Genomic DNA, 12,225 nt, shown 5'->3' on the forward strand with positions numbered 1-12,225 from the left:
CCCACACATGGAAACAACTTGACTTTATTCAATTTGATTTTCATGTGAAACAATCACACATTGTTCAAATATTGACCAAGCTCCAATTAATTCACACTTAGCAATTCAAAATTAAATAGCATAAAATTGATATTCCGATAGTTTAAGCATTTATTTCTCAAAATAAATGTACTGTCACATATTTTCCATCTGCCAAATCATTGCTATTGTGTAAATTAGTCTTTGACCCCATGTTATTGTTGGAAGGAGTTGGATAGATTAGATGAATAGATTTCTTTGTTTGATCCCCGATGGGCAATTCTGGTACAGCCAGCAGCTTAAAAACATTCACATAAGAAAATCACACAAGAAAGAATCAGAAGAACATAAAATACAACAACAGTATACAGTTAAATAGGTAAAGTGTAGTGACAAGTCCTTTAACAATTATTGAGGCTGGTGACTGTAGGAATAAAGAGCTTTTAAATCTATTGGTTCTTTAGTCTGAGTGCAGTGGGTGAGCAAGATCTGCCATTTTTGTACCTCCTTTCAAACAGGACCAATATGTCATTGGACTGAATCTCAATGATTTTTCCACACTTTTTGTTATGTAACCAGTTACAATTTTTGAGGTACACCAAATTAAACCAAGAAAGAAAAGAAAACGTTCAAACAGACTCAACAAAGCAACTGTAGAATTACCTCTACATTTGTCATATTTGCTGCCTATGTCCAACCAGTTAGTAAAAAAAGTCACTAAAATTTAAACTCAAAAAAACTAGGCAAGATTTTTTTTAAATCTAAGTATAGTGATGTTTACTGCAGTTAGTGAAATGGGTAGTCTATATATATTCACTTTAAGGGATCAGTCTGCCTTAGACTTGTCAATCTCTTCATTTCAGACGCAATATCACAATATTACGGCATCCAGGAAAAACCAAGTAGCCTTTGTGTGCACATTCTTTTTTACTGCAGACTCTGTTTGGTTGGTGTTCTGTCCAGTTGTCTCATTATTGGATTAACCCTGGCCTTTTACTCCTGAAACCCTTGTCATTCCACATCCCACTCCTGGCAACAACAAGCAAATTTGGACTACTTTGAACATAAACACAGTCTATTGTTGGAACTATTGTTGGTCCAGGCCAGTTTTCTCCTTCATTCATACAGAAGTGGTCCATGGTAGAAAAGGTTTTGTACTGTCCTCACGTGATGTTAGCACTTCCAGCTTGACAGTGAGCTAAGCTCTGATTCAATGACAAGACAGTTGTGGTTTTCAACTTTAATACTTATAAGAATGCAGAGTGAACCTGCTAAAGAGAAATTAAAGTTACAAACAGCTTGTAATAATTTCACATTCCAGTACATGTAGTATTGCAACTTACTAGCTATTACAAAAATTCCCAATAAAAGGTGCCTTATTTTAATATGAAAACAATAAATTAATTTACTGCAGGCCATGCTTATCATTAGTGTATTACATGAGGCTGCGTGACACAAAAACACCGTTAGCATAAATAATGTGGCTGACTACTATAATTACGTCTTTTTTTTACTTTACAGGTTTGTTTTTAAGTCATTTATAATCCATTGAAATGACTCAAATTAAATTTACAAATTCATACATACAGGTGTTGCTTCTGTAGGAGTTTAATATTTAGCTGCTCAAGTCTGTTTTATTGCCTCTTTTCTAACTTTCTAACTTCTCATCTCTCTTGCTTATTTTTCACACTTGCGCTTCCACGGACTGGTGTGAAGTACCAAAATAAAACGGCATCTAAGATGTATCTTGAGAGGCCTATTAGCCTTTCACATTACCCTCCCGTATGAGATGCATAGAGCACCCATTCACAGTTCTGTTTATTTTGCATTGTGATGTTGGGATATTTTTGATGCAGCACGAGCTCTTTGGCAGCTGCCAGGAAGTTTGTTCCACAGTCAGATCTTATCTATTTGACAGGTCCATGTACTGCAAAGAACCTCTTTAATGTGTTGATACAGCTGTATCCAAGGAGGCAATGATCTCGATGTGAACAACTTGTGACCTCATGCAAAAGGAGAGCATCACCCACTGCATACTTTTGGCCTGACCGCCTCTTGTGCACCTGGAGAAAACCAAAGAAGGACCAATCACGTCTACTCCAACGCACATAAAAGTAGGGATAGGACAATATGCGATAATATCGTTAATCGCTATAAAGAAGGTCTGCAATTAATCGTTCATGGCCTTTTTTAATAATCGTGATCATCGCACACAATTATAATTGCCTTTATGGCACCAAACTGTCTCATGTTTGCAGTTTCAATACAATGTTTAGATGTTGGTTCTGGTGTTTCCCCATGAGGGGGGGCTCTGTCATAGCAATGACACTTGTTAGCCTGTCTATTTGTGCAGCACAGTTATCACTCTCTGAACTATATTCTGCCAGATATCAACAATAAATAATTCAATAACTCTCCACAGGATCGTGCCAGAGTATGCCTCACCCATGCGCACAGATGAGATGCTAATGTGTGTACATCTTATATTTTTACCTACAATAATGTAAACTGCAGAATAAAACGACACCTTTCAAACAATTGACAAATCTGCCAGAGCACGATTACACACGATATATTTTACCTACAATTATGTCAATAGCAGAACAAACCACGCTTACCAATCGGGAACGGCATCCCATCCATCAAAAATGGTTTGCATATATTATCACGATAATTATTAATGTTAACAGTTTAATAATTATCGTGGTAATATCATTAATCATGATTATTTTGGTCACAATAATCGTGAGTCTAAATTTTAATATCGTCCCACGGAGACACTGCGTTCTGATGGAAGGTTGGCCATGAGCTGTACCTCAGCTTTGTGACATAACTGACGGCATATCACACATTTGTGCACAACTGAGGACATGAGTCATTTTCCGCCTATGCTCTGAGGGGTTCTTCAGTAAAGTGGAGGCTTTGGGGCTTTACTAGAAGCAGTGAGAGGTGACTGTTCTTGGACAGAAATGATAGGATTTGTTTCAGTGGCATTTAGTCCTGCCTGTTTAAGTCTGCCTCTGGCATAACATTGGTTGAAAAATAATCAAACATGCTCACACAGTGTAATCGCCCAGATAGCAACCTTAGTGGTGCAACGAGGAACAGAGCAGAACTGAGACAGTTTGTCCAGTGCAGACCCAAGTGCATTTGTTTAAACACCAATTTTTTTTTTTACAAAAAACAAGAAAATGTTTAAAAGAATCAGCATGGCAGTACCTGCTATACATACAGCACCCTCTCTTAGCCAACTGAGGTTTGCTCCTTTTATAGAGCACCTCCCTAATTGGCGGAGCCCACTCTGTATTACAGGTTGTTTTTTCCCAAATCCCATTCTATTGTAAAAAAAAATTAGCTCCAATCAAAGTGTAATTATTTATTCAATTAAGTTAATTAAAATAGAGCTCTATGTTTACTTTAGTTTAACAGTGAACACTAATTAGACATCCAAAAAGCTAAAATATAAGACACCCCTCCTTGTTAGCACCCAGTGGTCTGCCCCGGAACCTTCTTAAGGTGCTTCGGCTCCCCGGGGACTCATTTGCCCAAAACACCTAAGGCAGACAACATGGGTAAATTAAAATTTGCACAATTCAATTATAATCAATTAACTGACACAACATTTATCAATAAAACATTTTAAACTTTTGTGCATATTGTCCTTTCTTACTGCTAGCCTCAAAGATAGGCCCATGTAATGGACTAGCTACATTACACACAGGTAAATTATCTTCTTCTTGGGGCCTCTTAAACTCAGAGAATGGTCTGTTGTAGTTAACTTGCTGTTATGTCTATGTGCACTTTTGTCTCGTCTGTGTGTTTCTTTAAATGTTGTCTGTTTCTGACCTGCCTTGGGACAACGGATGTAAACCAGCTATTGTGCTAATTCCGGCATATTTACATTGATGCTGTTTGTTGACATGTTGATTAATATGCACTGTCCTAATTAAAATAAATAAATAAATACAAATAAAATTGAGTCACTCTTTGAAATGGGGTTCAGCTTTTGGAATGCACTGGTTTTGGGCAGAGAGTGTGTGCATGTCTGCAATGTCACCTGAGAAAACCGTTTTAATGATGATCGATGTAGCCTGTGCCAGCTCATCAGGAGTAAGTGGGAGATTGCAGTGGTGCCATCCATTGCACCCGCCAGACTCGTTTTGCTTGTAACACTCAACTCTATGGATGAGAGTCGCTATTGCCCTTGTACTGCATACAGCATACAGCCCCAACTGAGGTGGGTTGGGAGAGTAGAGCCAATTTAGCTTTTCCTAGAATGAATCCCACGTCCACTTGTCATTTGCCTTCAACAGTTCGAAGATGTGCCATGGCTCCAATAACTTTGATGGACATGTCGGAAAACACACACAGCTCAGTGTACTTGGCTTTGGACAGTGAGGTTTCGATCTAAGCTCTTGGAATGTGCATCTTACTAAAACTGTGCAATCTCTACCTTCAGTGGTCAATGGTGCAAGCATGCCTAAGGGATTGAAGAGGTTGTTCACTGTAGATAGAACACCTCTCCATGTAAAATCTGTTTTCTGTTTGGACACTTTGAATGTGAAGGTGTCAGTAGTAGTTATCCATTGAAGGCCCAAGCTGCATTGTACTAGTGTAGTTTATCCACTGAGGTCAAGATCTTTGAGGACAGCTTGGTTTTCTGGTGCAAATGCTTAGAGGCAGCGTTGTGTGTGCGCTTTAATTTAGACTCAATGAGAGATGCTTTGGTTCTAGAGAACCTAGAGAATTGAGACTAATGGCTTCTTTGTCTGTTGTCACACTGATGAGGCTGTCGTCAACATAAAAGTGGTGAACTTGATGGATTGCTCTCACTTTTGGTTTTCTTTGGTATGTCTTTTGCAGTAAGTAAAGGTGAGACAGGGTGTACTCACGGTTGTTGAAGAGCAGTTGGCGGTGAAGTCTGAAAGGAAGAGGTGTGACCCAGTCATTCGACTCATCCCTGAATATCTCTTTGTCTATCAAATCCAGAAAGATTGTGTCTTACATGGAGGGGCCAAGTTTGTTGTTGGAGCTTGTTTCACAGAAGATGTTTTGTCCCAAAGTCTCTAGGGAAACTTTACAAGGTTTATACTTTTGCTCCCAACCTTGGCATGTGATTTTGATCAGCTTGATGGAGTTGTGGCATGGCATGCAGATTGAAGGGTAGCCATTTTCCAAAACATTGATCCTGTGCGTGCTGATAGTGGGTTTATGTGCATTTACAAGACCAAAAACGTTGTCCAGGTGACTGCCTTTGAAACCTTTTCTACCAGCTTTGGAGTCCAAGATTCAGAGTGGAAGAAACACAAAAAAATCATTCCAACACAAAACCATGCGTTTAATTTCCTCTTCAAGAAGTGTTGCATGGACAATGTTGTACTATACTCCATTTAACGCTTGCCATGGTTCTTATATATATAATACAAATTTTGCCTCCATTCTGATGACAGGATTTTAAAAGGTTTATAGAGGGACTCTTTGAAACATTTCAGGCAAAGCAATAACATCTCCACGGAGAAAAACAGGTTGCAGAACCAGTGAAGTTACACAATGCAACTTTTAAGTAATAGTACTCACGGACAAAAACATTGATAACAGATGCTTTATGTCTTATACTCAATGATTTTACATTATTTGTGTTTATAGGTAGCACACTGATTAAGGTTGGAGAATGTGAGAGACGTCTGGGAGCTGCAGAGAGAGAGTTCCTCCAGACGGCGTCCATAAGTTTTCTGAACCCACTGAGAAATTTCTTAGAGGGTGACTGGCGAACTATCTCGGTGAGTAATGGCAGCTCACATGAGGAATGAATGACAAAAAAGCCTGATTATCCAAGACATCAAATGTATGAAGCAAGTTCTGTGGAACTAAAAAAATGTTCTTTACCTTTTTTCATTGCTACATAATTCCATATAGCTTACTTGAGAGGGTGTGGGGAACAGACTCATAATGATCTGTATAAAAAATTCAGAGAGATATCAAGAGATTTAATGCTTCACTACACTTTGGATCCATTTACAAAACTCTACTATGTTCTCAACCCTAGAAAACTGTTGGCAAAAGTTTCAGTGGTTACAATGATTTATCAACCAGTGGTGTGCGGTCAGGGCAATTAAGGCAAGCAGTGCTTGTCCAATAAAATCTAAAATCTTTTTTATTCATTTATTTTACTACGTTCTACATATTAGATACATACAGAAGATATCAAATATATTAACATATGTAATTATATAGCAAAGAAAAAAAAACTCAAACAAAAAAGATAAAAAAATATATATATTCACATCCTCAATGTAGCCATGCTTTGTTTTATCGAAAGTAGTTATTTAACTTTTTATTTACTATATAATTCCATATATCTTGCTTCATATATTTGAAGTCTTTTGTATGTATCTAAAATGTAGAAAGTAGTAAAAATAAAAAACAAAAACTGAGGATGTGTCCAAACATTTGGCTGGTTGTATATATTTAAACAACATCAGTCAAATGTTTCGACCCGCTCATTCAATGTTTTTCTTCTTAAAACATAAGCAAGATTGATTGCACGAGAGGATGTGTCCAAACTTTTGACTGGTTCTGTATATCAAAGTGATACAAATTGGTCAACTTAATACAATGTGCACAGCAATACTTGGTAACAAGTATGGGTGTGGGTCCTTTACTGACCATTGGGAAAAGATGATTGCCTTTCGTCAGTACTTGCGTAGAAGTGAGTTTGGTTACCAGTGAATCTCCCCCCGTTTTTAGATGGGTTTACATTGGACTATCAGGGACACACATGGTCTGTCCGTATTGTAAAAAATAAAGGAAAAACATATCACAGGAGGCTGGAAAAACATTGTTCAATGAATCTGTGGAAATCCCCAAAACATTAAACTCTGTTAACCAGAGGTGACATAAAATAGATTTTATTTGCAATTGATAGGTTACCAAAGAACTGTTTCAGATGCATCACTAAAACAAACTGAGCACTGAGCAGCATCAAACCTCCTCCCTCCAACATAACATCAGAGGAAAGGAAGGCTCTCACTGCTCTAGAAAAGGACCACAGCATCAACATTTTGCCAGCTGACAAAGGGAGATGCACCGTGACCTTGAACTCAGCAGATTACGAGGCTAAACTGAGCAGCCTCCTCAGTGACAGCACCACCTATGAATTGCTGAAACGAGACCCCACCACTGGGTACAAGAAGAAAATCATAGACTGCTTACAGAAGCTGGAGAAGGAGGAAGTCATTGATAGACAGCTGTATTACAGACTCTATCCTGGTGATTCCATTCCTTGTATCTATGGTCTCCCAAAGATCCACAAAGAAGGAGTACCCCTCAGACCCACTGTATGTAGTGTTGATTCCATCATGTACAAATGGCCCGCACCTAAGCAGAGGTGGAGTGAAAGTGCTGACGGATAACCTCCTCCACGCTCTGAGAAACCGGCCTGGACAAGGTCCTGGGCCAGTGAGAGAAAAGAGGAATGAGAGAAGCATTCCTGCTGCACCAACCAGAGACCAAGCCAATGTGTCAGCACCACCAGCAGCACCATAACTACAACCACCACCTCCCCCAGCAAAGAACTTACCACCAGCAGCACAACCATCTCCCCCAGCGAAGGATTCAAAAGTGAAGAATGCATCTCCAGCATCACTTCCCTCAGGGCCCACATCACAGGCCTTGAACCTGTCTATGACAGCCCCAGCAGAGGTTTCAGTCGCAGCAGCACCCACATCACCTCCCCTGCCCACAAACCAGCCCTGGGTCCCCTTTGCTACATCTACTCCCTCTAGGGACTCCTCATTCTCCTTTTCCTCCCCACCTTCACCTATGGCCCTTCCCGACCATCTAGAAAGTCTCATCAGATCAGGAATTAAGATGGCTCCCCTCACACCTAATATAGAGCGATGCACATGTACAACCACAGTTTATGTAGAACAAGGCAAAGGTATTTTTCTGACATTATTGGAAGTTGTAGTAACAACTCTCGTGTCCTGTTTGCAACGGTAAACAGATTAACAAACCCCCCAGCTCCACTGCCGTTAGAACTAATTTCCACATCTAAGTGCAATGAGTTTGCAATATTCTTTAATTACAAGGTTCAGGGCATTAAAAATGCCATAAATTCCACAACGCAAATAACAACCCAGCACCCACCTAGACACTTAGAGCTGACTCACTTTGCACCTGTAACTGACAAAACTGTCCAAGAGATTGTCACCAGTCTGAGTTCATCTACATGCTGCCTCGATGTGTTACCCACTAAATTTCTAAAGTCTGTGCTCAACAGTTTGCTATCACCACTCACTCACATAGTTAATATGTCACTTCAATCTGGAACATTCCCAAGCGCTTTGAAAACTGCGGTTATCAAGCCTCTCCTAAAGAAGAGCAGTCTTGATGGCACAATATTGAACAATTATCGACCGATCTCAAATCTGCCGTTTTTAGGCAGAGTCCTCGAAAAAGTTGTTTACCAACAACTTATTAACTTCCTCGAAATGAACAACTCCTTTGATGTCTTCCAATCAGGTTTTAGACCCCACCACAGCACTGAGACAAATGACATCCGCCTGAACACTGATGCAGGCAAAGTCTCAGTCTTGATCCTGTTAGATCTGAGTGTTGCCTTTGACACTGTGGATCATGGGATCCTCTTACAGAGACTGGAGGACTGGTGGGGATCTCTGGTACTGCACTAAACTGGTTCAAGTCCTATTTAGAAAACAGGAAGTACTTTGTTGAAATTGGAAAATGTACATCAGATAATTTGTCCCTGACCTGTGGGGTACCCCAGGGTTCAATCCTGGGACCCCTGCTGTTCAATCTCTACATGCTGCCGTTAGGCCAGTTAATACGCAGCAATAATGTGTCTTACCACAACTATGCAGATGACACTCAGATCTATATCTCACTGGCAGCAGGTGAATATGGACCAGTGGATTCACTCTGCCACTGCATCCAGCAGATCAGTGTGTGGATGCAAAACAACTTTCTTCTGCTAAACTCAGACAAGACTGAAGTCATCATCTTTGGCCCACAGAAACATAGAGAAAGTGTCAGCAGTCACCTCCAGTCTCTTTCTCTAAAACCTTCAAATCAGGCTAGAAATCTAGGGGTAACAATGGACTCAGACTTGAACTTTAACAGCCACATCAAATCAATAACATCTGCAGCTTTTTACCACCTAAAAAACATTTCAAAAATCAAAGGTATACTGTCAAAGCCAGACTTGGAGAAACTTATCCATGCATTTGTCTCCAGTAGGTTAGACTACTGTAACGGCCTGCTCACTGGCCTCTCCAAACGAGCCTTAACACAGCTGCAGTACATCCAGAATGCTGCTGCTCGGGTCCTGACTAGAACCAGGAAGTATGAGTGCATAAGTCCTGTGCTCAGGTCTCTGCACTGGCTTCCTGTAGCTCAAAGAATAGACTTTAAAGCAGCTCTGCTTGTGTATAAGTCTCTCCATGGCCTAGGTCCATAGTATATCTCCGACATGTTATTCCCATATGAACCATCTCGCAATTTGAGGACTTCAGGGACCGGCCTCCTGCTGGTGCCCAGAGTCAGGACTAAACATGGGGAATCAGCGTTTCAGTTTTATGCAGCTAAAACTTGGAACAGTCTTCCTGAAGATGTGAGACAGACCTCTACTTTGACAATATTTAAATCCAGGCTCAAAACGGTTCTGTTTAGCTGTGCATACGACTGAAAGGGTTTTATTCTGCACTCTTCTTTTTTAATGGTAAATTTATGATGACAAAAGAAACATGGACTGATGGACTTTTATTAGACGTAGTAAAGTGACAGGAAAGTATTTGAGAAGTGACAGGAAAGTTTTTTTGTAAAGTAATGGGAAAGTTCTTAAACTAAGCAAGACAGTGTTTAAAGAGTGTGAGAGAGAGTTTTTAAAGGGTGCAAATGAGTGGGTGAGAGAGTTGCAGATTGGGTGATTATGTTTTGATTTGTGTGATTTTAATGTCTTTCTTATTCTGTAAAGCAGCCATGGCAAATCCACGGCTGTGCCATGGACTCACCTGTCTCTCCTATTATGGATAACTTATACATGGAACAATATGAACAGGAGCCTTTGGCCTCATTTCCAGGTACTCCACCCACACATTGGTATCGATATGTGGATGACAACTGGGCTAAAATCAAAATTCAAGATCTGGAGCCCTTTACTGCACGTATTAATGCTGTGGATCCAAACATCAAGTTCACACGGGAAGAAGCCAAGGAGAACAAACTGGCCTTTTTAGATTGTGCAGTAACAATAGGAGAGGACCGGTGACTCCAAGTAGAAGTCTACAGGAAGACCACACACGCTGACCAACACCTGCTGTTTGATTCACACCATCCACTGCAGCACAAACTTGGAGTTATCCGTACTCTACAACAGAGAGCTCAAGTGGTGCCTACAAACACAGAGGGAAAAGTAAAGGAGGAGCAACACGTGGGGAAAGCCCTCTCGGCTTGTGGATATCCAAAGTGGGCCTTCAGTAGATCTAAGAGAGCTAAAAAACAGGACAACAGGGAATCTGAACCCAGAAGGAAAGGTGTTGCCATCCCTTACACAGTGGGTGTGTCTGAAAAACGTCAGAGAATTTTCAGACAGTATGAGATTCCTGTCTTTTTCAAACCTACTGACACTTTAACACAGAAAGTGATTCACCCAAAGGACACAAACAAAGTAATGTAGTCTACTCCATTCAGCGTAGTGAAGAGTGCAGTGAGCGTTACATTGGAGAAACTAAACAGCCACTCCATAAGAGGATGTACCAACATTGTTGTGAGAGCTCCTCTGGACCCCAGTCTGCTATACATCTCCATCTCAAAGCCACTAACCACTCCTTTGAAGATGGTGAAGTTCAGATCTTAGCCAGAGAAAAGAAATGGTTTAAGACGCTATTTTTGTTAGGAAAAAAAATCCTTCCTTAAACAGGAATGGGGGGGCCTGAGACATAATCTCTCCCCCATCTATAACTCCATCCTCAGACCCAGAACAATGAGAACAATAGCAGGGTCATTAAGGGCTGAATAGGGTAGTTTCAGCTGAAACTGGAGACAATAGCTGTTTACAGTTTCAGTGTAGTTAGCCCCTCCCTTCAGACAGATATAAGGCAGTGGCCACCAGTAATCTGACCAGATCTGAAGAAGCAGTTTGGATGAGCAGCAAAATGTCTTCTCTTACAACGATTTGTCCTGTTGACAGATTTTAACTTTGTCTTTTGCTACTGTTTGAGACTACTAAAGTCACTCTATCTCCTCAGTGTGTTGACAAAACTTTTAAAGTGTGAACAAATGATATACTTTGAAAATGCCTCATGTTTTAATAGCAAAAGATGGAAGTTTAAATCTGTCGACTGGACAAATCGTTGTAGGAGTGAAGATGTTCATGCTCATCCAAGCCACTTCTTCAGTTCTGGTCAGATTGTTGGTGGGCACTGCCTTATATCTATCTGAAGAGAGGGGCTAACTACACTGAAACTGTGCACAGCTATTGTCTCCAGTTTCAGCCTTAACAACCCTATTCAACCATTAATGGCCCTCCTATTGTTCTTTTTGTTTGCTTTGGGTCTGAGGATGGAATCATAGATCTGTGAGAGATTATGTCTCAGGCCCCAATTCCTGTTTAAGGAAGGATTGTCTTTCCTAAAAATTGCTCTTCAACTCCCTTTTCAAACCATTTATTTTTTCTGGCTAAGATTTGAACTTCACTATCTTCAAAGGAGTGGTTAGTGGCTTTGAGATGAAGATGTACAGCAGACTGGGGTCCAGAGGAGCTCTTGCGGCGATGTTGGTACAGCCTTTTATGGAGTGGCTGTTTAGTTTCTCCAATGTAACACTCACTGCACTCTTCACTACACTGAATGGAGTAGACTACATTACTTTGTTTATGGCTCGCGGTTTTGTCCATTTGGTGAACCAGTTTCTGTCTTAAAGTGTTTGTAGGTTTGAAACAGACCGGAATCTCATACTGTCTGAAAATCCTACGCAGAAAGCGCCATGGAGAAATGATTACTCAGTCAGGGCACACATGCGTCCTGTGCTCCTGTCTCTGCACTGGCTTCCTGTGGCTCAGAGAATAGACTTTAAAGCAGCTCTGCTTGTGAACAAGTCTCTCCATGGCCTAGCACCAAAGTACATCTCCAACATGTTAGAGCCATATGAACCATCTCTCACTATGAGGACCTCTGCAGAGTCAGGACT

General features: G+C 40.6%; 1 protein-coding gene across 1 annotated transcript in view; it reads left to right on the forward strand.

The window, feature by feature from the left end:
- The window catches only part of LOC117376677 (endophilin-B2-like), a 28,159-nt gene that overhangs the window by 4,958 nt on the left and 10,976 nt on the right, over positions 1-12,225 (forward strand). The window contains exon 4 of the mRNA XM_033973201.2: positions 5,665-5,798. Coding sequence (XP_033829092.1) covers positions 5,665-5,798 — 134 coding nt within the window. The remainder of the gene's footprint in view (positions 1-5,664; positions 5,799-12,225) is intronic.

This window comes from Periophthalmus magnuspinnatus, chromosome 9, assembly GCF_009829125.3.
Source record: "Periophthalmus magnuspinnatus isolate fPerMag1 chromosome 9, fPerMag1.2.pri, whole genome shotgun sequence".
Lineage (NCBI taxonomy): Eukaryota > Metazoa > Chordata > Actinopteri > Gobiiformes > Gobiidae > Periophthalmus > Periophthalmus magnuspinnatus.